This window comes from Daucus carota, chromosome 6, assembly GCF_001625215.2.
Source record: "Daucus carota subsp. sativus chromosome 6, DH1 v3.0, whole genome shotgun sequence".
NCBI lineage: Eukaryota > Viridiplantae > Streptophyta > Magnoliopsida > Apiales > Apiaceae > Daucus > Daucus carota.
This window is the reverse complement of record NC_030386.2, coordinates 18,801,440-18,826,424: the sequence shown is the minus strand read 5'-3', so window position 1 is coordinate 18,826,424 and position 24,985 is coordinate 18,801,440. Positions and strand designations below refer to the sequence as shown.

The 24,985-nt window shown below is 33.9% G+C and overlaps 4 protein-coding genes and 1 long non-coding RNA gene across 5 annotated transcripts; 3 read left to right on the top strand and 2 right to left on the bottom strand.

Annotated features, from left to right (window-relative positions):
* Positions 1–62: 62 nt before the first annotated feature.
* Positions 63–1,043, bottom strand: LOC108225990 (mitogen-activated protein kinase kinase kinase 20). Its single transcript, XM_017400944.2, has one exon. It carries the CDS (start codon positions 1,041–1,043, stop codon positions 63–65), a length of 981 nt encoding a protein of 326 aa, XP_017256433.1.
* A 1,867-nt stretch (positions 1,044–2,910) lies between these two features.
* Positions 2,911–4,156, top strand: LOC135147307 (uncharacterized). The gene is made up of 2 exons (XR_010284746.1): positions 2,911–3,422; positions 3,798–4,156. It is a non-coding gene; the product is annotated as an uncharacterized LOC135147307 (long non-coding RNA).
* A 114-nt stretch (positions 4,157–4,270) lies between these two features.
* LOC108226804 (mitogen-activated protein kinase kinase kinase 20) lies at positions 4,271–5,265 on the bottom strand. The gene has a single exon (XM_017401796.2). The coding sequence runs from the start codon at positions 5,252–5,254 to the stop codon at positions 4,271–4,273; it is 984 nt and encodes a 327-aa protein (XP_017257285.1). The 5' UTR covers positions 5,255–5,265.
* A 2,211-nt stretch (positions 5,266–7,476) lies between these two features.
* LOC108225005 (uncharacterized) lies at positions 7,477–11,949 on the top strand. The gene is made up of 5 exons (XM_017399796.2): positions 7,477–7,723; positions 9,225–9,531; positions 10,799–11,035; positions 11,162–11,379; positions 11,525–11,949. The coding sequence occupies exons 2-5, from the start codon at positions 9,271–9,273 to the stop codon at positions 11,778–11,780; spliced, it is 972 nt and encodes a 323-aa protein (XP_017255285.1). The 5' UTR covers positions 7,477–7,723; positions 9,225–9,270; the 3' UTR covers positions 11,781–11,949.
* A 1,890-nt stretch (positions 11,950–13,839) lies between these two features.
* Positions 13,840–23,995, top strand: LOC108228138 (enhancer of polycomb-like protein 1). The gene is made up of 12 exons (XM_064079786.1): positions 13,840–14,388; positions 15,559–15,691; positions 15,776–15,878; positions 16,418–16,541; positions 17,097–17,162; positions 17,645–17,683; positions 19,750–19,830; positions 20,002–20,049; positions 22,590–22,640; positions 22,750–22,818; positions 23,086–23,325; positions 23,517–23,995. Exons 1-12 carry the CDS (start codon positions 14,242–14,244, stop codon positions 23,766–23,768), a joined length of 1,353 nt encoding a protein of 450 aa, XP_063935856.1. The 5' UTR covers positions 13,840–14,241; the 3' UTR covers positions 23,769–23,995.
* The last annotated feature ends 990 nt before the right edge of the window (positions 23,996–24,985 follow it).

Here is a 24,985-nt window from a genome sequence, read left to right as displayed (position 1 = left end):
CCCTAAAAGCATTTGATTACATGATAATCAACAGCAGAATTCAGCTTAAAGATCAGAGAGGATTAATTAACAAAAACGGAAGGGTTGTTGACGACGAAAGGAGAACTGAATGGAATCCTTTGGTAGCCCATGATCTTCGGAGTTTGGCCTGATTCAGACAGTGGCAACATCTTGCAGCTCTCAGTGATGAAGGGGTGTTCCAGAAGCTGATCAGCCGTCCATCTATCTTCTACATCTCTCGTCAAGCACTTTCTCAAGAAATCTTCAGCATTGGCGGACAAATCATCACAGAATATCAACCCACTGTCCTGATAGCCAGCAATCAGATCACCCAGAACTCTTGCATTGAAGCTGCGATAATTAGACCACATATTATCCCCGATAAGCATCTCAAACACTATGCATCCGAGCGCCCATACATCCATCGGTGCTTCATGCTCTCCAAACTCAACAGATTCGGGTGAACTATACAGCAACGTTCCTCGGTTTTTACGGCCACTACACGGATCCACAAACCCACAACTTATTTCCCCACCCCTCTTAGCCGACCCAAAATCCGCTAATTTCAGAGAACACTTGAACACCCCACCACCATGCTTCGATGGAAAGACAAGAATATTAGCCGGCTTCAAATCACAATAAACCCACCCCTTCCCATGCACATGAGAAAGCCCCTTAAGCAACATCCTGGTATAACAGCTAGCTTCCATCTCCGGTACCCTTCCCCCTCGAAATCGAACAAGTTGTTCCAAACTTCCACCCGGCGCATACTCAAGAACCAGATCAAAATACTCTACCCCATTCTCAACGCTCACACCGGACCCGAAACACTTGACGATCCTATCACAGCCTCCGAGTTCACGAAACACATCTCTCTCGAGTCGCAGAGACGATGATCGACTTGCTAAACAAGATTTGAGTGCAACAAAGGGAACCAAAGCCGGTGACTTGTAGTAAGCTAATAATGCCGTGGATTGTGCCAAGAAAACTTTGCCATACGATCCGTTCCCAAGAAACTTGCGCTTCACCCACAGAGAAGCCATGTATAGTTGCTCCTTGTTTCTAAACGCTGTCAAATTGTTTTGAAAATTTGCGAGAGCTGCATGTATATATAGGGGTTTTTAGGTACACGTGGCTTGTTAATTTCTTGGAGTTAAGTACAAGTTTCCTGCTTCCTAGCTAGTCCGATGAGTACAATTAATGTTCGCGAGTGAGTCCAGCTTGCTAGTGCCGCCTTTAGGGCTGTTTAACGAACCGAGCTGTTCGCGAACAAGCTCGAGCTCGGCTCGTTAAGAGCTCGTTCGGCTCGGCTCGTTAAGTTAACGAGCTCGAGCTCGAACACAAAAAAGTGTTCGTTAAGTAAACGAGCTCGAGCCGAGCTTTTAGTATGTTCGGCTCGAGCTCGGCTCGAGCTCGGCTCGTTAAAGCTCGAAAAAATGTAATATTTTTGGGGTTTTTTTTTATAATTTATATATGTTATTGAACTCAGAATTCAACATATAATTTATATATATATTTTAGTGATGTAACCAAAATTTCGGAAAATAATAATTTTATATGGTTTGCTATTTTAACAGTCAAGTAGAAGGTTAACTAGTACCGCTAACTAGTGTTTAATCCTAAATTAGTGTTTCAATTATTTAAAAAATATTTCTTACCGATCCAACCGTATGGATGTTAACATATATACATTTTAGTGATATAAACAAAGTTTCAAAAAAATTAAAATTATTTGGTTAGCTATTTTAAGAGTCAACTAGCGGTTTGTCTTTATTTTTTTTTGGCTCGGCTCGACTCGACTCGACTCGGCTCGGCTTGTATTTGTTCGCGAACAAGCTCGTGTTCGGCTCGTTAGTTAACGAGCCGAGCTTGAACACAATTTTTGTTCGATAAAAAAGCTCGGCTCGGCTCGACTCGTCAGAAAATAAATTAAAGCTCGACTCGGTTCGATCAAAACTCGGCTCGGCTCGGTTCGTGAACAGCCCTAGCCGCCTTGCTCTCTTTGGCAAAGACTACTCATAGTCTCATACCCTTGAGAGATTATAGATTATAGGACCACAAGAAGTCAGTAAAAATTTACTTTTAGCAAAATTTTACTTTTGATTTAAAATTTTGGATATATTGATTTATACAAAAATATAAGGTATCAAATTAGAGAAGTAAGATAAAAATATTAGTATAATAATAAATATTTTAATTTTTTTTAAGAAATGATTTTTTTAATATGAAATTAATTTCAAAAATCAAAATAAGTCAACAAAAGCAAAGTTTTGATTAAGTTTATGAGATTTTCATTACAATTACTGCACAACTAAACCTATTTTGACTTATAAACTAAATATCAGTCAAACATGTACTATAAACGTCAGCATAATTATAAAATACAATACCCAAAAATTAATAATTTTGATATAAAATATTCTTTTTTCTTAGAGGGTGTATTCAACTGTGATTTTTAATATTGTTTTTAGTCTATGAATTTAATAGATTATTTATGATTTTTATTTTGTGAAGATTGATGTCGTAGATTTTGTGAAATTTTTATTTGACGTGGGATTTACGCAAAAGAGTATCTTTTCAGAAAGAGAAACGAGCTTCTGAACAAAACTCATGTAGACATCATCGACTTATCTGGAAGGCGTATGATGTCGTTTTGGGTCTGAAAGGCGTATGATGTCGTTTTGGGTCTGAAAATCGACAATCAACAATTTAATGTTATCAGATTTGATTTCAATTTTTGGATTTATGTCTAATTTTAATGATTAGATCAAGATGTATATGATATGGTATGATCTATATAACATATTCTTAAGTGTTAATTAGTACGGTGGATGATTATGTCTTATGATCAGGTTAGTAGTTTCGGTTTATAAATATGAGAGTATGCGTTTTAAAAAGGACACCACTTAATAATGAACTTAAAAACACCAAATGTAATATCGTAGTTCAGAATCTGTCACAAATTATATTTTTCCATTTAATTAATGTAACGTTGTTAACAAAGTTGGGGTTATTTCATAATTTAACCTCAATAATGACTCTTGGATGCTTAATCGAGCTGCAGCCCCATTTTGATGCCATTACTTGTTCGAACCCTAATTTTAGAGCCGAAACAACTCAGGAGTCAGGAGAGCGGTTGGATTGCATGGCAGGATAAAGGAGTAACCGTGAAAGAGTATTGGGTGGAAAAGCTAAAGCCAGGTGAAGAAGATAAGGCGCTTTCAACAATGATTACAGAGTTTTTTAGTAAGCCTAATGGAGAAAAGACAGAGGAAGTGCCTAATGGCGGAGGAGGACGTAACATTTCTCAGATAGTTTCTGATGCTGTTCATAAACGCGAGCCAGAAGAAAGCGAAAAACATAAGCCAATGACTTTGGCAGACAAGGTGGTTGAGCTCAGAACACTCTGGGGACAACTTTAGGTAATAAGTTTAGGTAGTTTAGTATATATGTTTGTTTTGTTTTGTAAATGCCTGAATAGTACATCATCTGCTTGATGAAATGGTGTAAAGAAGTAATAGTGATTCAAGTTAATCTGCGTCAATATAGCTGCTGGAACAGAGAATTGACGGAAAAATACTTAACAAATTAACGGTGTTAGTTAAAAAAACCAAGAGCTCAAGCATAATTTAAATATATCATACAGTATAAGTGTATAACTTGGAAGAGATGAATGCCTTCATTCATCAAGGGAACATAAATATACGCCGATCTCCATGCTTTTATGCGCCAAACTGGAAAAAAATATTCTTCAGAGAGTGTTGGTTTTCACTTGCGTCAGGACTTGGAATTTGCAGGAGCCAGGAAGAGGCTTTTCCAGATGATGATAAATGAGCTATCAACTGTATTTGAAGTTGTAACAGGCTGTGATAAACAGTCAAAGGACTCTGCTCGAAGTAATGGAAATAAAAGCAAATCTAATGGAACAAGGTGATATATATCTTGAAACTCTGGACTTATAGTTACACTTGTTATGATTTTGTTAACAATTAAACAAGTTATCTTCAAACTCTAAACAAGTTAACAATTAGAACGTCTGCTGACAAAGTTTCAGATGTTTTGTTTTTTTAGATTATTGCAAGAACTGCTGGCACTCTGTGATGATACTATGAAGGTTTAGTTAATCTATTAATGGAACAATGCCTTGATTACAGAATGTCTATTATAATAGACATGAACAAGTTACAAGTACTTCAGTAGCAAAACTGCCCTAAAACAATTTGATTACATGAAAATCAACAGCAGACTTCAGCTTAAAGATCAGAGAGGATTAATTAACAAAAACGGAAGGGTTATTTGAGACGACGAAAGAAGAACTGAATGGAATCCTTCGGTAGCCCATGATCTTCGGAGTTTGGCCTGATTGAGACAGTGGCAACATCTTACAGCTCTCAGTGATGAAGGGGTGTTCCAGAAGCTGATCAGCCGTCCATCTTTCTTCTGCACTTCTCGTCAAGCACTTTCTCAAGAAATCTTCTGCATTGGCGGACAAATCATCACAGAATATCAACCCGCTGTCCTGATAGCCAGCAATCAGATCTCCCAGAACTCTAGCACTGAACCTGCGATAATTAGACCACATACCCTTCCCGATAAGCATCTCAAACACTATGCATCCGAGCGCCCATACATCCATCGGTGCTTCATGCTCTCCAAACGCCACGGACTCCGGTGAACTATACAGCAACGTTCCTCGGTTTTTACGGCCACTACACGGATCCACAAACCCGCAACTTATTTCCCCACCCCTCTTAGCCGACCCAAAATCCGCTAATTTCAGAGAACACTTAAACACCCCACCACCATGCTTCGATGGAAAGACAAGAATATTAGCCGGCTTCAAATCACAATGAACCCACCCCTTCCCATGCACATGAGAAAGCCCCTTAAGCAACATCCTCGTATAACATCCAACTTCCAACTCCGGCATCCTCCCCCCTCGAAATCGAAGAAGTTGTTCCAAGCTTCCACCCGGCGCATACTCAAGAACCAGATCAAAATACTCTACCCCATTCTCAACGCTCACACCGGACCCGAAACACTTGACGATCCCATCACAGCCTCCAAGTTCACGAAACACATCTCTCTCGAGTCGCAGAGACGATGATCGACTTGCTAAACAAGATTTGAGTGCAACAAAGGGAACCAAAGCCGGTGACTTGTAGTAGGCTAACAATGCCGTGGATTGTGCCAAGAAAACCTTGCCATACGAACCGTTTCCAAGAAACTTGCGCTTCACCCACAGAGAAGCCATGTATAGTTGCTCCTTGTTTCTAAACGCTGTCAAATTGTTTTGAAAATTTGTGAGAGCTGCATGTATATATAGGGTTTTAAAGTACACGTGGCTTGTTTCTTGGAGCCTAAGTACAAGTTTCCTGTTTCCTAATCCGATGAGCACAATTAATGTTCGTAAGTGAGTCCAGCTGGCAAGTGCCGCCTTACTCTCTTTGCAAAGAGTACTCATACCCTCGAGAGATTATGGATTATAGGACCAACAAGTCGGTAAAAATTTATTTATACCAAAAATTTACTTTTAATTTATAAATTTGATTTTTTTTTTATAATTTACAAGTTATAAGGTATCAAATTAGAAATAGTATGAAATTATTAGTATGATAGTTAATTTTTATAATTATCTTTTAAGATTTTATGTACATTTTATATGAATCGATGTTAAAAATCAAAATAACTCATCCAAAACAAAGTTTCGGACCGTTGCATTAATTAATGCGGGGATAGGTAATCGCGAGCTGATCGGATGACAGCGTGTAGCTTATAATATCCGACACAAAAAATTGGGATAAGAATTAAGATGTGAATATAGAATTGTGTACTCCCTCCGTAATTTATAGGTCCTTTTTGAAAAAAAAAATGTGTCCCAAAATACTTGTCTCTCTCTTCTTTCAATACAAATTTATCTACATATTAATTGTGATTTTTTTGAAACTCAATATTATTCTCATTTCTCAATACACTAAATCCATATATTTATTGTGATTTTTTTGAAACTCAACTATATTCTCACTTATCAATGCACTAATTAATGATACATGAGATAAGATTCTATCTAACCAACTTTTTTCTTAATATGTGTGTTTATTTCAAAATGAACTTATAAATTGAGACGGAGGGAGTATTGTGTTACGCGGCCGATCGCACTCTATCTATACATATATTATCCATGTTTATAAAATTATATGAGTTTACTAAATTTATCGTTAAAATATTGAATAGATTATGTGGGTGTTTGTTTCGACCTTATAAGCCCAGCTTCTGGATTATAAGTTATGAGCACTTATTCGTACCGTTTGTGTAATAAGTCAAGAAGCACTTATAAAAAACTAAGAATGCTAGCTTTTGTTTCAGGACTTCTACTTATTTACCAAACACTTTAATCACTTATAAGTCTTATCTTGCTTCTAACTTCTACTCCACTTATTTATTTTAAGCAAAAAGCACTTATTTTAAGCCCACCCAAACGGCCCCTATATTTTCATATAAAATATTTAGTAAATTTTAAATAGATAAAAATGGTGAGAATTAATTTAAAACATATATTATATAAAAAAGTAATAAATAACTTAAAATTCAAATATAATGAATAATATATTATACCCGCTTCTACATGTGTCCACAGAAAACAAATAAAATTATATTAAATCAATATCCAATATATAGGGCATGGGTAATTTGTTTATATAGAGTGTGACGGGCGGATATCATGAAATCCGAATTGTCCTACCCCGAAAGTTGAGCAACTAAGTACAAGTTATATCAATCCGGTAATCCACGACTCTCCAATTGGTTCAAGTTTATGCATATTTTTAGATTAAAGTTTTTACTTTAATTTAATTATGTGAAATTGTACATTTCACAGAGACAATATGATAGGAGTAATACTTTATTTTCGAATATTATTCATAATCCTCGTCTTTAATTATAAATCTTAGTCCTAAACCGATCAATCCGGTTAACCGAACAGTCAAAACCGCACCGCTCGATCCGGGTTAGTTGGTTTGCGGGTCATGGGTTGGTTTGAAATTTTAAAAAACCGCTAATATATGGTTTGGTTCCGATTTTAGTTCTAATCCGAACCAAACCGGACCGCGATCACCCCTAATTCCCTCTTAATTCCATTAATTGTATATATAGGAGAGCGGAGACGCGATACATAATTTTACGATATTGTTTATAATTTAATTTTTTGACTTTTTTTAAGATATTAAATTTTATACTATAAAAAAATATTAAAAATAAGTTATGAAATTATATTTTACAAAAATATTAAAGACGTGTCAAAGTGTGAAAAAATATATAAAAAAATGAGAAAAACGGAGTATTAGTTTTTTTTTTTTTGTTTTCAAGCAGACGGAGTATTAAATATAAAATATGCTGGTATCATGGTATGTACTTGGCAACATCCCCACAGATGGGAGCGTCTATTTAGAACATGTGATCGGCACCTTCATCTTGACTAATATACTTTTTCTAGATACAATAACAACTAAATCAAAGAATAAAACATCACTTATTTGCAGCGATAAAAACAACGAGCAAAAGTCTTTGGCTGCTCTGCTCATCATTTTATTATTCTCTTGACTTCTCAAATTTGTCTAGAACGCCTACCGAATCTTACTACAACTCCAAGATTTTATATCTAGAGACCGGAAAGTTCATAACTTGCCGGAGCTCAGGCAGCCCATCAAGCCCATTTGATTAATATGTAAGTGTTTGATCAATATTAGTACTGACCCTTTTGATATATGTGCGTGTATTTGTGTTTTTTGATGATTTTGTTGGATTGTTTTGAAGAATTTGATTGGATTGTGTGACCTAATTGGGTTTTTTTAGTGCTTTTTGAGTTGGGTTTTTAGCCCTTTCGTTGGTGTTCTTGATTGTTGCCAAGAATCGGAAATTCTTGAATTTTAGGATTTGTTGAGGTTCTTGGGTGATGTAGGCAACTGGGTTTTCGAGTTTGCTGATTTAACGATTTGGGATTTTGTGTAATTCTATGCGGAAGTGTCCTGTACTTGTTTGGTTAGGGGCAAGGTTTGTGTTTATCTTACCCTCCAGTTTTGGAAGATAATGATTTGTACTTGCACAATGAATTCTAAATTATAAATATTAAGGTTATCTGGTTGTTTGTCGAGAATTAGTTGAACAAGTAGTAATTTGATTCATGTCGTGTTAGTTTTGTAACTGCAAGTGTTGCCTGATGATTATTATTCTCTAGAGCTAATATACTATACTGCAAGTAGTTATTACTATGTTTTCTTGATGCTAAAAATAAACACTATGACAGACTATTACATCTATGACTACGATTTATTTTTTTTGTATTTTGGGAGATCGCTAATGAAATTGTTGCTTTTTACTCATATTTGATTTCTGTGGGGAGCATCTATGGATGGTTCTTTTTAGTAGCATTTACAATATAAATCCTTAGTTGCTGGCTGCTCATTTAAATGTTGTCTCCCAAATACTACATTGCAGAAACTTAGGTCACTTTTGTGGAAGGCTGTTTAGTTTTTGACAGTTACATTGTACCTTGTAGTGAATGAAGTTCGGGAGGATTATCATTGTAAAGGGTGCAGTGTGTATGTATTCAAAATTGATTTTAAGAAGGGTAGTGGCCCTCGTTAGATTTTTTTGAAGAGAGTTTGTCTGTCTGCAGTTTCTTACTCATATTTTATTAACGAATGCCTCGTGGTAAGTTTGGAAGAATTAGGGGTCTTCGATCTGTGCAGGGTGGTAAATATATCTTCTTTTTTTTTTACAGTTCTGTGTAGGGAGGTTAGTTGATTGCTCCTAGGCTTTCTTAATAATTTTTTGTTTAGGATTTGCTTTTGTTTTGTTTTTTTAGTTTCCCTCGCCTTAGGCGAGGGCTCTTTTTACATCGAGAGGAGACCTCGAGAATTCCTCTTGCGTGTAAACATATGTTCAAAGTTTAAAGTTGATGTTGGAAGCACAATAAGTTACTGCTTTCAAGTGTCATATTAATAAAGCATTTTAGTATGTGTGCTATGACATCTTGCGATATTCATGGCACCTCACATGTCAGTACTCATCACTTCAGATGGAAAATGTTGATTCTAATTCAAAGTCACCTGTTGATAGTTTAAAAGGCGTTGGGATTTTTACTTAGGAACTTGGTTGCTTATTCGTTTCTACTGCTCTTGATGATAAAATCTCACTTGGTATCTGACAAATGCTTATCTCTGCAGCATCTATAAATTCATCAGAGTTAACCCGTTTTGTGTCTAATTAGAGATGCCTGAGTCAACGGAATTAGAAGAGCCCTCTGTGCATGCTGCAAGTCAAGCGAGGAAAGATAGTGGGAAAGATAGTGAATATGTAAGGCTGGTTATATCCAGTGAACCAAGAGTTGTTGACAGTGATAACTTGGAACCTCAACCAGCACAGGGAACTAGGTCTAGTAAGTGGTGGATCAAGCTCATAATATGGTGTGTGATTACTGTTATAGCTTCTCTCATATTTTTGAAATGGGGAGTGCCATTTCTCTTTGAAAAGGTAATAATTTATTATTGGCTCTACACCATTTTTTCTTTGCCTTCGTATGAATTTCCTATGGATGTAGCTAGGCGGTTCTTAGATTGTTAGTTTAGATTTGCATCACATTCACCCTACAGTTGCATCTTTTTCTCAATGTATGAGAAAACATGAAGATATATAAGATAGGGAAATAGGGCAGAAAACTTATGTGTATATACATGCTGCAAGTATTATGATGAAGCCAAGCCTCTATTTATAGAAAAGCTGAATAATTGCTGCATAAACATTAAACTTATTGCAGCAAGTTTGAAATTTGGTGGCTACTTTTGCTACTGTAACCACTACACGGAAATTGTTGTCTTGATAACACAAGCATGCTTATTTCATAATTATTGCCGGTATTTAACACTTTTCCTTTAGACTGATTCCAGCATCTTTTGCATTTGCTGCACAGTAAACAGTTTATTTCTTAATGACTGTATGAGTACATTTTGAGTTATATATGAATTTATGTGATACAGAAGAAAGTGATTCAAGCTGAATTAAATATCAGAATTATCAGTTTCTAATTTTCATTTCTGACCTCAAACCCAGAAATTTAAATATTAACTACTGTATTTAGATACATACTCCCTCCGTCCCAATGAATTATATACATTGGGATCGGACACGGAGACCAAGAAAAAGTGTAAGAAATGAGTAAAGTTAGATGGAAAGTGGGTAAAGTGGTGGGATCCACATATTTTTTAATAATAGATTTGAGATAGTGGAGTAAAGTAGTGGGTGTAATAGTGTTTTTTTTTATTATATAATGGAGATAGTGGGAGAATGTAGTGGGTGTAGTAGTGTTTTATATTATAAAAAGTTGCTATTTTGGGAATGTATAGAAATGATGGGACATCCCAAAAAGGAAACTGTATAGAATTGATTGGGACGGAGGGAGTACATATTAAACTGTTGTTAGTTTGATTGTTTTGGAAGTTCGAACAAGTACTTTATTTACTCTTGAGGTCATCAAAGGTATTAAATTCATAAAAAATTCAAAGTGTTTTCTTTTAACAATATGGTACAAGAGCACAGAATCTATAGACAATGTTGTTTGTCCATTTGAAATTAACTTTCACTTTCTTTACGTGTTTGTGGGGAAGAATTAGCCTTCCCTATAGGCTATAGCAGACAATTCACACATATATATTCCTAGATAATTTTTCATGCTTGCTAGTCTAGAACTAGTTTACATGTATCATTAAACGTTTATTTAAAGGTTTGAGATTTTATGTTGTAGGTCCTTATTCCAATCCTTGAATGGGAAGCCACGGCTTTTGGTCGTCCAGTTCTTGCGTTGGTGCTTGTTGCCTCTCTGGCATTGTTTCCTGTATTCTTAATCCCTTCTGGTCCTTCCATGTGGCTGGCTGGAATGATTTTTGGTTATGGTCTTGGATTTGTGATAATCATGGTTGGCACAACTATTGGGATGGTTCTGCCATATATGATTGGATTACTATTTCGAGAACGAATTCATGTAAGCTGCTAGTGAACTATATTATATATATATTTAGTTTGAGAGTTCTCCTCTGTTACACACACATTACCTGTGATTCATTCCCATTTTGCTCTTTACTTATTCTACTCATATTATAATGTCCAGCAATGGTTAAAGCGATGGCCACAAAAAGCTGCTATGATTAGACTGGCTGGGGAGGGAAGCTGGTTACATCAATTTCGGGTGGTTGCACTATTTAGGGTTTCACCATTCCCGTACACTATCTTTAACTATGCAATAGTGGTGACTAGTATGCGATTTTGGCCCTATTTATGGGGGTCTATAGCAGGAATGGTTCCAGAAGCTTACATCTACATTTATAGGTTCGTTTGCTTTTTTTTTTTTCTGGATTATAAGTAAAGACTTTCGTATATAATATTCAAAACCTTGTACATGTTTTCAAAAGAAGCCTCTGTATTTCCTGTCTAAATTGTAATGTTATTAGTTTCCTTGGATTCTTCTGTGCAGTGGACGGCTGATAAAGACATTCGCTGATGTTCAATATGGGAATCATCACCTGACACTAGTCGAAATCATATACAACATTATATCTTTAATAATAGCCATCATCACTACTGTTGCATTTACCGTATATGCAAAAAGAGCTCTAAATGAACTTGAAAGTGCAGAGAAGAATGGAGAAACTGCCATGTTAGCTACTGAAATGGAGAAGCTTCCACTCGAAAGGCCGAAGCATCTCGGTCTTCCAGTGTCGTTACCATAGCCTGAAAAACTAATTTGACATAGTTAGGTTGTAAATAATCACATCTCATTCATGAGGGATACTTGCAGATCTCTTAATTGTAACGAGAGCAAAAATATATATATGAAAATGGAGGATTGTATCTGTAATAGTAAAGCGTGAAATGAATATAGATAAATAGTTTGTATCAGGATTTTGCCTCTTGATTGATTCCTTAGCATATACTAATTTTGGTAGATTTGTCGTTAAGTGCCGGTTCTCCTATAAAGAGGAGTGTCTGCAAAAAACATATCATATATTATTTCTAACATATTCCTTCACTCTCAAATCCCAATTTTGGGTTGATAGTGAATCACGGGTGTCCGTCTTTGGGGCATATTGGGGTTACACCCGTCTTTGGGGCATATTGGGGTTGCAGAAAATCGAATTCTAGTCTCACACGAGCCTGAACTTTGATATCATGTTAAGAATGAGTTATCTATTTTCTTAAAATGTTGGAAGGTATCGTCTATTATCTAACACTCGTCGTCTTTCTCATGCGAAATCTGTCATTTTTCATCGTGGCAGGAAGGCATGGAGATGGATCAGATGGGGTAGAAGAAGACGAGGTTTTATTGACAGTAGTTAATGCAGGGGAGACTTATGATTGCGAGGTGCAAATAATGACAAACTTGTGACAATCTTTGTGAATGCCACAAATAATTGGTTACTTTTACAATGCATGTTTCGTTTTCAGTCCAACCAATACAATAAAGTTGTGAATAGATAAATAGATATATTAATATAAAATAATTAGCATGTCGAATTATTTGTGTTCTGTTTTAGGAAAAGATGACATATTCTAGGGAAATCGTAATTTTTTTTTGACAAATAGCTCATTTTTGCATAAATTTTGTCATTCAGTCATTTTAAGGCAAAAAATAGAATACAAAGTGATATTAGCAATCCTTTTGTCATACCACTTATATTGTCCGTAGATAGATAATTTCCATAGATTTTTTTTTTCAATTTTCATATTTCTTTTTAGGTTTTCAATTTTCATATTACTTGAACCCGTTTTATCCTATTGGTCATAGCAAGTTTTTATACGGAAGAATAGAAAGTTCTTATATAAAAATTAAAAATAACTACTCTTAATTGTAATTTTTATCTGAAAATTGTCTTTTAGAGAAAACAGACCCATATTTTGAAAACTATACTGTCAAATCTCAATAAAAAAATATCATATTATATATTATATCTCAAAATATGTGAATATCACAAAAATATTGGAAAAAAATCTACTTTTTTTTTTGAAAAGAAAGTAAAAAAAATCTACTTATCAATTATTGAACAATACAATCAAAAGGCCTTTTAATAAAATTGAATGTAGATACCGCGATATTTAATATATAATATTATCCTTTCAATTCATTCTCTTCTACATAAATTTACATTTTTGAAATGAATACACACAGCATTTTCAAGATCATTTGAAAAACTTAAAATTTTTCAAGATATTTGAAAAATCAAAATTGTGCCCCCAAAAATTTGTTGAAAATATCAAAATAATATCTTACTTTTATATAGCGTAGTTCTTGTCGTATTTTTTTTTCTCGAATAACGTGTTAGACAAATAACTAATTGTTTACGTGTACATGAAAGTCTCATTATTTTATTAATATAATGTAACATTGGTCGACATTTTTCTTTTATTTTTAGTTTTGTCATTTAAGATTATATACTACACTTTAAGTTAATAAATAAAATATATTTATATACAATTGTTAAATACCGTTTACAAGTAATAACCATATCACCTAGATTTGAATAGAATCTTAAATCATATTTTCTCGATTAATATATGTTGTATGATATATTTGTCGTAACTAATATGAAAACTTGACAATATAGAAAATCAAAGAAGATCGGAATAATAAAAGGTCGGATATGATATTCAATTTTAATAGTATGTATCGATAACATTAGATTTATTTTAAATTTTAAGAAATAAATAACATTCTATAAGATATATTAAAATGAAATTTATCTAATAGAATACAAATCAAAACCAAGAAGAGATTGAGTAATAGAGTGAACTACAAAACAGGCGTCCCTTTAAAAACCGAGCACAAACACAAGACCCAATTGAATTTGGATTTTTTATATAATTGAATTGAATTAGGGTTCCCAATTTATCCACAGAAATCTTAATTCACTCATCGTGACTCCTTCCACTTTTCAATTCACAAAATCCTTTCTTCTTTAGCATCTCTGTATACCCAATTCGCTTATTATATACACACAATTCGGCATATACACACAGCTATACATACAATTCCCTTTTTTGAAGTTTCTCAAAATTAGGGTTCAAGAACATGGAATTTTTTCAATTCAGCTCAGGTTTGGATCAAATTGACTAAAGAACACGTGGGTGTTTGGAATTGTGCGATAATTTTGGGTATTTTTAGGGTTAGGGTTAGGGTTTGAAGGAGTTTATGATATGAGTAGGTTATCATTTAGGCCTCGTCCTTTGGATATACATAAGAAGCTTCCTATTGTCAAGAATTTCAAAGATTTTGAAGACGATGACACCCCGTCTTCGACTCGTAATCATATGCTTCGGCTTACTGCTGAACCTGATATCGAGGTAGCTTGCGTATGTTTTGAAATGTTTTTTGTGTTGAATTATGTGAATTATGTTTGGTTTTTGTTGGTTGGGAGTGTAATGTGGGGTTTTGTGAGTAATGTGGTAAGTTATAGTTGTAAATGTGTCAAGTTTGCTTAGTAAAGTGTGGCAATTTCGCGCTCTGTTTTGTGTTAGTAGTCATGTATTCGATGAATTAATGAACAGTGTTTTAATGAACTGGCTACTTCGTGTCGTATTTGGGTTGATTGAGTCGGGTAATGTCACTTTAGGTTTTTTTTCCTATGTTATATAAGTGATTTGAATATTTGGAGGCATATCCTTGCTGTCTAACTTTTATGGAATAAATCTATAAGGTAATCTATTAGAAGTAATTTATTGAACTTCACGCTCGAGAGGTTAGACTTAGCTAGGAGTTTATAAATCCAGAGTTTCTTTGAGCTGCAAAGATTGTATGTTTATTATTGACTCTCCCCATTGATGAGCTTTTTTTAGTTATGAGCTAATACTATAGGAGCATTAGGTGACTGTTCTTCTGCCTGCGCTGTATCTTTAAGTTACAATAGATTTTGTTTAACACTAATAGTAGCCACTCTGCGCTGGAAGTTGTGTTTGATGTACATTGTTACTGTCTTACATCATCACATCCTGTGAAATCCCTATATTGTTTTAACTAGACTTCTTTTAATGTGTTCATGTGTAGTAGGCTGATACATCTTGATCTCTTGTCTCCTTTGATATCTGTATGGCTTGTATAGGTGATGCTACAAGTTCAAGTGTCATGTAGTCATATTTCGAATTCTAGTTCATGCGGATATTTTTGTTCAAACGTCTGTTTGTCTTCCATAAACTTGAGTAAAATATATAAATGTCTATTGTTGTAAGTATATATATATGTCTATTGTTGTCTCTTATGCTTAATGCTCGTTTTACTTCATTGATGCTATATAAATTTTTGTTGCTGCCTTAAGAAATTGGAATACGTGCTAAAATACTTTTAAATGTTATTTCCTAAACTATAATGCTTTTGCATGCTTACAATGGACATTGTTGTACTACCCATAAACGTCATTTTTAGCAGTGTACATGTTCTGCTCTAGATTTGGTGGAATGTAGGCATACTGTAGTGTACTGCTCATTCTCCTGTACTTGAGTAAATTATTTATTTTTTAGGTACAACCACAAGTTCCTACCAAGAAGCATGCGTCTGAAATACCTACTCCAGAGTTTGTTATTGTTGGGACATATGAAAGGGACTATTCCCGCACATTTAATCAACCAACGTCATATCTGCGTGCGAGGGGAGGTTTGTATATATTTGAGCAGATCTTTACAAATTATTAACGACTTTATTTACATAATTTGCTGAGAACATATTCAATTATTATAGCCCGGGCAGAGATTGGGGAGTTTGTTGAGTATGATCTTGACAATGAGGATGAAGACTGGCTTCAAGAGTATAACAGAGACAGAAAGACGCTTGAAGCTGAGAAGTATATCTTACTAGTTTTTGCTTTCATTTTTCGCCAGTGTGTTTATATTTATCTCTACCGTCCAGTGTTTTATTATATTAATATTCTTATTAGTGGAATCATGTTATTTAGGATTGTAGTATTCCATGCACATAACTTTGCTGTTTAACATGGAGAGTACAAAAGGGATTATGGGAGCATCTTTAACTATAGTGTTTTCAAAACTAATTTGTACGGCATGCATGATCAGTTTTGTATTAAAATAATTGATTTTTTTTGTAGTTCATAACTCTTGACACTTTTTCTGGCCAAAACTGATTTATTCCTTGGTACACCATTGAAATATCCGAGCAATTATGTTCTTCCATGATATTGAAATGTATTTTCTTATGTAAACTAAATCTGATAAGGTGTAATTATCTATTAAAATTTAGTAGATATTTTTTCCAATCATATGATGAATATATTTATAATCCAATTTGTTTATGATAGGTATAAAGCCAGTCCAAAAATTCCATTAATTTCAGTTTGCACTGATGCTGGTCTGTTGATTTATGTAGGTTAGAGACGATTTTGTTCAAATTAGAGGCATTGGATCACAAAGCCAGGGAAAGAGCAGGAGTCATAGCTCCTACTCTTGGCTCGCCTGTTTCTGTACTTCTAACATTTGATGCTGCTGTGGAGGTGATAATAACCTCTTAGCTGCTGTACCATTTATATTGTAACCGGTATGATTGATCTGTGCATCGGGTCTCAAGGATAATGCAGTTGGATCAAGTAACCCATTATTTTAAAAAAGTATTAGGACTTGTTGGTTCCTGCTCCAGTGAACTCCTACGCAATGTGGTACTTGTGAAAGTAAAGATACATAGCTGACTTTCTGTAAAGATTTAGTACTTTTTGCCACATCTTCTCTTAATCTCTTCCCCAATCATCATTAAGGGAGGGGGTATATTGATTTTCAACTAGAATCTTTGGAATTGCTTTTCTCTAATTTTAATTGAGGATGCTATTCATGTTTTCATCTTTACTGCTTGCCTCACCCTGTTGTTATTAGATAGTTACCCTAAGGTTTGCAAGCGAGACACTATTAGTTCTTTGTATTACTTGTAATTTTATTCTACGAACATGTATTAGGTCTCTGTTATAATAATGGTTGTAGAACTTGGATTTCGAATTTAAAATGGCTATATTTGTTTGATCTGATTAGTTTATACTGACATTTTCTTGACATCATAGGCACTTCAAGCCCTTTCCATCAATTTTGGAGTTTTCCGATCAATTTATAATTACTGGAAAGAAAAGGTAAGAGTGCATTATGCTTCAGATTGATGCTATTGCCATCAAGCCACTTATTTCTGTTGATAAGTCTAGTTATGCCTGTACTTCATATTCATGCTGTTAAGGTGTTTATTTGTAGTTGTCTACATGGCTTCCTATAGTTACGAGCTGTTGTGCGTGTTTGTAACTTAATAATAACTTGTACATAAACAACCAGAATATATATTAATTCTTAACTGTGCAGCGCAGAGTGAGTGTATCCTTGTTCTGTATTTCTTTGTATATATACAAGATGCATTTACTGGAACCAGTAGTATATAATGGCAAACAAATTAAGCTTACACATAAATATACTTATTTATTCATTATCTTCACTCTGTTCTCATATATACTGTATTATTATTGGAAGAGCATTGTAGTCTAATATATGATGGTCCTATTTTATTTTTGCATCTATATATAATGCTAAAAAGTGATTTCTTATGCATAGTTTCTCTTTTCTTCAGCGGGACCGATGGCAGAAACCAATTTTACGGCGTTTGCAGGTTAGTGTTGTCAGTTGATTACATACATGTTTCTTCACTAGCATATTAAATATAGTTTTATTTATGTAATTGGAGTAGATGGAGGGTTAATATGAAGCTGCTAGTAATGTTCTTTTTGTTTTGGAACAATCCACTTTCAGTGATGTGCTATTTAAATATAATATATATATATATATATATATATATAGGGTGAGGTTCAAATTAGAACCAATATTAAAATTAGAACTTAGGACCACACACATCCATTAGATGAATAAGAATTCAATGGTCATGATCTGCCTAGCTACATAAATATAAATTACAACTTAATGCCATTTAATATACTTTATCTTATATGTAAATCATTATTACAAATCATAATAATCATTAATTACTGCCTACTCATTATAATAATCAGTTAATATATATGCACTTTGTTATAAATGCAAATCAAACCTACAACTTGTGGTTCTCAATCAATTTTAATAATATAATATTGTAAAAAACGAGATTCTGTTGCAGTACATGTAATATTACAAAAAACGAGATTATGTTGCAGTATATATCTAACTAAAATATATTACAAAACATGAGATTCTGTTGCAGTACATGTAATATTACAAAAAACAAGATTATGTTGCAGTACATATCTAACTAAAATATATTACAAAACACGAGATTCCGTTGCAGTACATGTGATATTACAAAAAACGAGATTATGTTGCTGTACATATCTAACTAAAATATATTACAAAACACGAGATTCTGCTGCAGTACATATCTAGCTCATATAATATTACACAACACGATATTCTGATGCTGTACATATCTAGCTCATATAATATTACAAAATACGAAATTCTGCTGCAGTACATATAAATAATAATAAGATATCAAAACATACACATTCGAACTCTTCGTATTTTACTGATATAGATGAATTAAATTTTAAATGTATTTTTATTATAAAACGATCAATATAAATTAAGAATGTGCATTAATTGAAGGCATGTATATTTAAATATGTACCATATTAAAACATGTTCATATGTTTAATTTCACACATTAAAATTACTTTCATTTAATGACTATTAATGTGGTTCTAAGGTTCTAAGTTTAAGCGGTTCTGTCTGGAACCCGACCCTATATATATATATATATATATATATATATTGTATATATTATCATTGTCATCATGTTGTGAATGATCAGTGAGCTCCCAAGTAATTATTACAAGTCTCTAGCAAGGATAACAATATACCTATTTTCCCAGCAAAGATTTTGCAAGTGGACTCGTATTTTGTGCTTGTTTAGTTTCAAAGTTCTCCCTTTAGTCTTAATTTTAATTAATAAGATCTTGTCCATTAAATCAAAGATATGATGAGCTGTTACGGCCTAGACTGATTAGTTCATAGTTTAAAATATGAAGCTTGACCAATTGCATCTATTGGATGGTTTCACATTAGTGTAGTTTCTAATTCCCAGGATCTTGTAAGGAAATAAATTTATAATTTGTAATGAAATTGCTTTTCATAAACAGCTGCCCACTGGTTTTAGATGCGTAATTTCAAGACAATTAACACGATAAGAAGAAACCCTGTGTTATATGCTTTGCCATGTGTTGCTTAGTTTATATTCTCTGTGAAGTGGCTGTGAACCGCTAGGGATTCATGACATTCTTAAATGAGGCAATTGTGTTCTTTGTTCATGTTATTAGGATTTTGGTTTCCTTCATTTATTCCTCTCTCTCATTAAATACAGATCATGTCGCAATGAGTTTATTCTCCCTCTAAACCTAATATTATTACTTATCAGAAAAATAAATTAAGCAGTTAGAACGCATCTTGTAGTACTCAATATTTTCTTTGGCAAAGACTTCTGCCAACATGGATTACTAGAGTAATATCAGAATATGTTTCATTTAACTCACTTGGAGAATTTGTTTAAAAATTAGTGAGTTTCTGTCTAGTTCTATTTTGAAGTTCATTCAGTTTATTATTGTAGTCCATTAGAGCTGCAAATTATTTCTCACCTGCCTGGCTTGCTGATGTCAGCTAATGTCTCTTTTCTATGTTCTTTTTTAACAGCCTCCTCCACCAGTTAATGATACCAATCCGTATAACGTGTTTAGGCCCAGGGAGAAAGCACATAGACTTCATACTAGAAGGGTAAGTTCCTATATTTAATTTGCTGATGCATCTTATTTGATAGAAGTAAATCCTTTAGAAACTACCAAATCCCTTATACTCTCCTATTTAAGAAAAGTAGTTACCGCTTTCTGGAACTCAAGGGATTCCTCATTATGCTAACAAGGCTGTGATGCTTGTTCTCATGTTTAGATGCAAAGGAGGGAAAACAATGTACAATCCTTTGAAAAGCTTCGCCAGGTGAGCTTATTAACCATTCCAGCTCAAGTTTCTAGCTCTGCGTTAACTTATATATTGATTGCTTGGATGGTTGATACTGTGTTGTCACCATGCTTATTAAGTCGACAAGTCGAGCCTCGGCGCCCGGACACCTTGGAATCGACTAGTCGACAAGTCGCCCGACTAGTCGAAATAAGTCGACAAGTCGTGATATACATAAATAAATATATATATATATATATATATAATATATATATATATAGTAAAGATTATATAATATAGATAAAAACACATCATTCAATATTTCAAATAGGAAAGAGACAATAAGTTCAAATACCAAAAGTTAAGCATCCCTAAGCAAATAAAAACATAATAGATGAGTGAAATAAACTAATCAAGCATGAAATCTTCATCTCCCTCTTGAGTATTCTTCAAGGATGGATCGGGAGGAACACCATAGTCATCTTCCACCTCCATATCATCAATAGGAGTATGGTCTTCATCTTCCCCCCATCCATCATCATCATCATCATCATCATCATGTAGTGTCGAACTAGTGCCACGTCGAGTGTAGGTACGCATATCACTAGTTGAACCACCTTTAGCTTTTCTTGGTAAAGTGCGTCCCTCAAGTCCTTGTGAGGCACCCGAAGCTATATCCACCGCACTCCAAAACCTATCCTCAATATCATTCATCCAATCATTAGTCCACTCCAAGTCTTCAAATATTAGTGGATTATATTTTTCTCCAAGTTCACGCATCTTTTTGAATCGGGAATCAATCTTCCGGTTGTATTGAACATACACCAAATCATTTAAACGTTGATGTGAAAACAGAGTAATATGAAGACAGGGGAAGAAACAGAGCATGCAATGTAGAGCTACTGCCCAAATTTTTTTGTAAAATTTACTTGTAAAACTGGCCGCATGTAAAATTCTCTGGCAGTTGCAAAACAACGGGGCAACCCCCCTGATCACTTGTGAACGATCAAAATCAAAAAAAACGTGATAAATTTTTTTTTGAATATGAATAAAAATTAATAAAAATTAATTATTAAATATTTTTAATTAAATAAAACAGGATAGCAAAAATTAATATAAAAATATTTTAAGCAAAACAAAACTAGAATGTATTTTTAAAAAATAAAATATATAAAAAATAAATTATAAATATTAATTAATTTAATTAATATTAAAAAAAATTAATTAGTAAAACGTTTTTTATAAAATAAAACAGGATAAAATAAATAAATATCAAAATATTTTAAGTAAAATAAACCTACAATGTAATTTTTAAAATAAAAAGAGAAAATAAATTATAAAACATAAATAATCAATAATTAATTTACAAAATTTTAAATTTTAAATAGAAGTAAAATGTAATAGTTGGCTAATATAAGTACGTGACAGCCACGTACACGCACTATAACACAAACCCCAGCATATATATACACACGAAGGGGTGCCGCGTGTGTGTATATACAAACATCAGAGTCGGCCAAAATGCCCAAAACAAAAACAAAAAGAAGAAAAAGAGATGAAGAAAGAGGAGAGAAAAGAGACGAAAGATAGGAGAGACGAGAGAGGAGAAAGAGATGAAGGAGGAGAGAGGCACTTACCGGAAAAGAGCTCCACCACCTGATGATTTTCGCCTCCGCCGCTAACAGCTCCGTATTTTCTTTCACGATACTCTCAAAAATCTGTGTAGGTATGTTTAAAAAACCCTAATTGGGTCGGGTAAAACTTGATTGGACCGGGTCGGATCCGGGTCGGGTCGGGTTTTACCCGTGGACGACTTTTCAAGCCCAGTCGCTGTTCGACTACTCTTCTTCACCCGACTTGGCGACTAGTCGACGACTAGTCGTCGACTAGTCGTCGACTCAATAACAATGGTTGTCACTTCAAAAGACTAAAAGCAGCAGCGTTAGTTGGTTCTCTTTTAATCTTCTCAGAAAATGTGCTTCTGTTTATCAAGAAATAGTCTAGAACCCTGTAAGTAATGTTAAGTGACCGTTCTCCTAAAACCTTGAGGTGTTAGGGAAAGGCTTTTACCAGGATCATTATATTCTGACAAGAATTAATATTAGTTCTTCATAAATTGTCTATTAGATAATCATACAGTTAATGTTGAGAATAAGTTTATATGCAGTGTCCAGGGTGTATTCTCAATCTTGAATATGATATAAGGGAGATTGCAGCACTCTATGCACTGCCTTTGACATCCCAATTTCTCTGATAAAAATGGCTTGAATCCCTTTTTCCCCTTGCAAATAAGGGTTAATGCATCAGTAAAGAAAGATATTTAGGTTTTTAACAAGTTCAAATTCATGAGGTTCTGAGGTCTGGAAGTTAGAAACTAATAAGATACTTATGCTCTATTAACATTTTGGCAGTGCACACTTGTTTAATACCATACTTTGTCTCAAAAAAAGTTTAATCCCATTTTACTGCTGATTCTTTCATGATCATATATGTTTGACCCTACCATGTAGATACCTTGTGATTGTGATCATATATAATTGATACAGTCTGACTTTATTGTTTAATTTTACAATTTGTAGGTTAGGCGCAACCTTGACCAAGCGAAGATCTTACTGGAGGCACTAATCAAGGTATTGTTAATTATACAAATAATCATGGATGTCTTAATGATTTATATATATTAAATTGCTTGCATGATGAAGTATAGTGGTAATAATTTGCTTAACATTGGTGATGCAGAGAGAAGAGAAGAAAAGAGAAGTCATGGAAAGTGAAGTTAGCCTTCAAAGAATTCAATTGAAGTATAAGGTACATTTGAGTTTAGCTTCTTATGCTTGCTAATTTTTTTTTTTTTTTTTAATTTAAGACAGACTTTAGTCTCTAGAAGAAGCTGCAAATAGTATATCATAGGAAGCATGAAATTGACTTTTGAATTGCATGAAATGCCTGAAACTTGACTCTGCTTGTATTATAGGAATTGTTCACTAGTGGCTATCCATGTAACAGATTGATTAGATTAATTCACGTGTACCTGTACCATGAATTATGTAACAGGTGAGTTTCCTTATATTTCAGGATGAACCTGAATTCCTTGAGGATAGCTTGGCTCTGCCTGGTTTCTCAACATTCTCTAGCAAGTTTGTTTCAAGTGAGGATGAACTGGTAGACTCTGATGATGTTTCAAACAGTCTTCCACAGAGTCGCCCTTCTATGCTACACACTCCTTTCACAGATTCAAAGTCAGTGATTGGTTCTGCTGGGATCATGAAGCGGGATCCCAGACGACGTGTTCCATATGGATGGCTCCATAAATTGGTAATTACCATATACAGCCCCAGTTTTAGTTGCCTTTTTTTTTTTCTCACTATTAATTACCTCAGTTACCAGCAAGTAATGGATAATTATGACTGGTAGTCAAAATTAGTGTCGATGTTGAATTAAAGGATACCTTCACTGTTAGTACTTCAAAAAGTAGTTCTGAAGTTATGTATAATTTTTTAATACAGGATCCACACGAGCCAGTTTTACTGTTTACGAAACCGCTAGAGAATGTAAAGTTGGCAGCTTCAGGGATAAATCCTCCGCCTGATTCTGCAGTGTCAAATGGTGCATCCTCAAAATCATTTAGCATTCGTGGAAGGATCGGCCGAGGGGGACGTATAATATTTGATAGATGGAATCCACTTGTGCATAATTCAGTGGAATGCGGTGATTCCTTATATATACCTCCAAAACCCCGCCCTTCAACAATCAATTAGTTAGTCCGCCAGATTCTGCCTTGCCAAGCTTAGAATCGGACCCTTTTGAAATCTGCAGTCGTGTTTGATAATATGATGGGGGATTTGTGTGCAGTAAGCATAGGGTAATTGAAGCAGTTTTTTTTGCTAAAGTAGTGTGCGGTCTTAGATTACTGCTTTCCAATTGTACAATACTTGTTGTCTTGAAAGAAAGTTTAGTTAATATATACATTCGGATTCAAGTCGAATCATAATGCGGAGTAGAATGTGTGATCCTGGTATATGTAGTGTTTATGAATCTTTTACATGCACTCGCACATGGAAGAGAAAAGAAAAATAGAGTAGAATAGGATGGTACAGTTATCTCTCTTTTGCGTTTATGCTTGGAAGTCGGAAGTAGTCCTAAACATACCGAGTATATCCGGCTCGGAACGTGGTGGCATGCTCCACATGTAAGGATGGTCTTGATTCACTAGGCAGTAGTGAACTACCGGTTCTTTTTATTACTATCATACCATTAATGTCGTCAATGATAAATTCTGCACACAATTGAAACAATACTCAAATGATTGAAAATATTGCAAGTTCTATGCAAAGAGACACAATTATTATAATGTTATATGTTTTTTTTGTTATGTTATATTATTTCTGATATCATGTGTTTGGTTCAGTGGTGGAATATTATTTGTAATTAATTTAAATATCAGCAAATTAATATTTATATACATTTTTGAGTCATTAATTTCATGTTGTATTAATAATTTACATAATTGATATGAATAGTAATGAAAATAAAAGAAAAAGAATTTGATTTATGAAACTCATGTTTCATACCTACCTCCCCTTAAGTATGAAAATCTCATATGTTGTGAGTTTTGAGGAATGAGTTTGAACAAAAAAATTATTCAACGAAATCAAGTATAAAATTGGAATGAACAAAACCCATATCAAAAAATCCAAACCAAACGACCTACAGAGGATAATGTCATTCTGACCCACAGTAGTTTAATTCTCATGTAAATGTAAGTATTGAAATATAATGATATTTAACTCTAATAATAATAATAATAATAATAATAATAATAATAATAATAATAATATATTTGTGTTCCAAAATTTAATTTTTTATAAATACTGTTACTGAAATAATATGAAATAGAACGCAATGAAAGAGCAGCTTCAATATCAGAAATATATTGTTCCGTGTCTTCCAAGCTTTTCTTATATATATACACTCA

Excerpts from the sequence above, each read along its gene's own strand:
- LOC108225990 (XM_017400944.2), bottom strand. The coding sequence starts at position 1,043 with ATGGCTTCTCTGTGGGTGAAGCGCAAGTTTCTTGGGAACGGATCGTAT.
- LOC108225005 (XM_017399796.2), top strand. The coding sequence starts at position 9,271 with ATGCCTGAGTCAACGGAATTAGAAGAGCCCTCTGTGCATGCTGCAAGT. Across the intron at positions 11,036-11,161 it reads TATTTCGAGAACGAATTCAT|CAATGGTTAAAGCGATGGCC; the intron begins GTAAGCTGCTAG and ends TATAATGTCCAG. Across the intron at positions 11,380-11,524 it reads GCTTACATCTACATTTATAG|TGGACGGCTGATAAAGACAT; the intron begins GTTCGTTTGCTT and ends TCTTCTGTGCAG.
- LOC108228138 (XM_064079786.1), top strand. The coding sequence starts at position 14,242 with ATGAGTAGGTTATCATTTAGGCCTCGTCCTTTGGATATACATAAGAAG. Across the intron at positions 20,050-22,589 it reads CCTTTGAAAAGCTTCGCCAG|GTTAGGCGCAACCTTGACCA; the intron begins GTGAGCTTATTA and ends TACAATTTGTAG. Across the intron at positions 22,641-22,749 it reads TACTGGAGGCACTAATCAAG|AGAGAAGAGAAGAAAAGAGA; the intron begins GTATTGTTAATT and ends TTGGTGATGCAG.
- LOC108226804 (XM_017401796.2), bottom strand. The coding sequence starts at position 5,254 with ATGGCTTCTCTGTGGGTGAAGCGCAAGTTTCTTGGAAACGGTTCGTAT.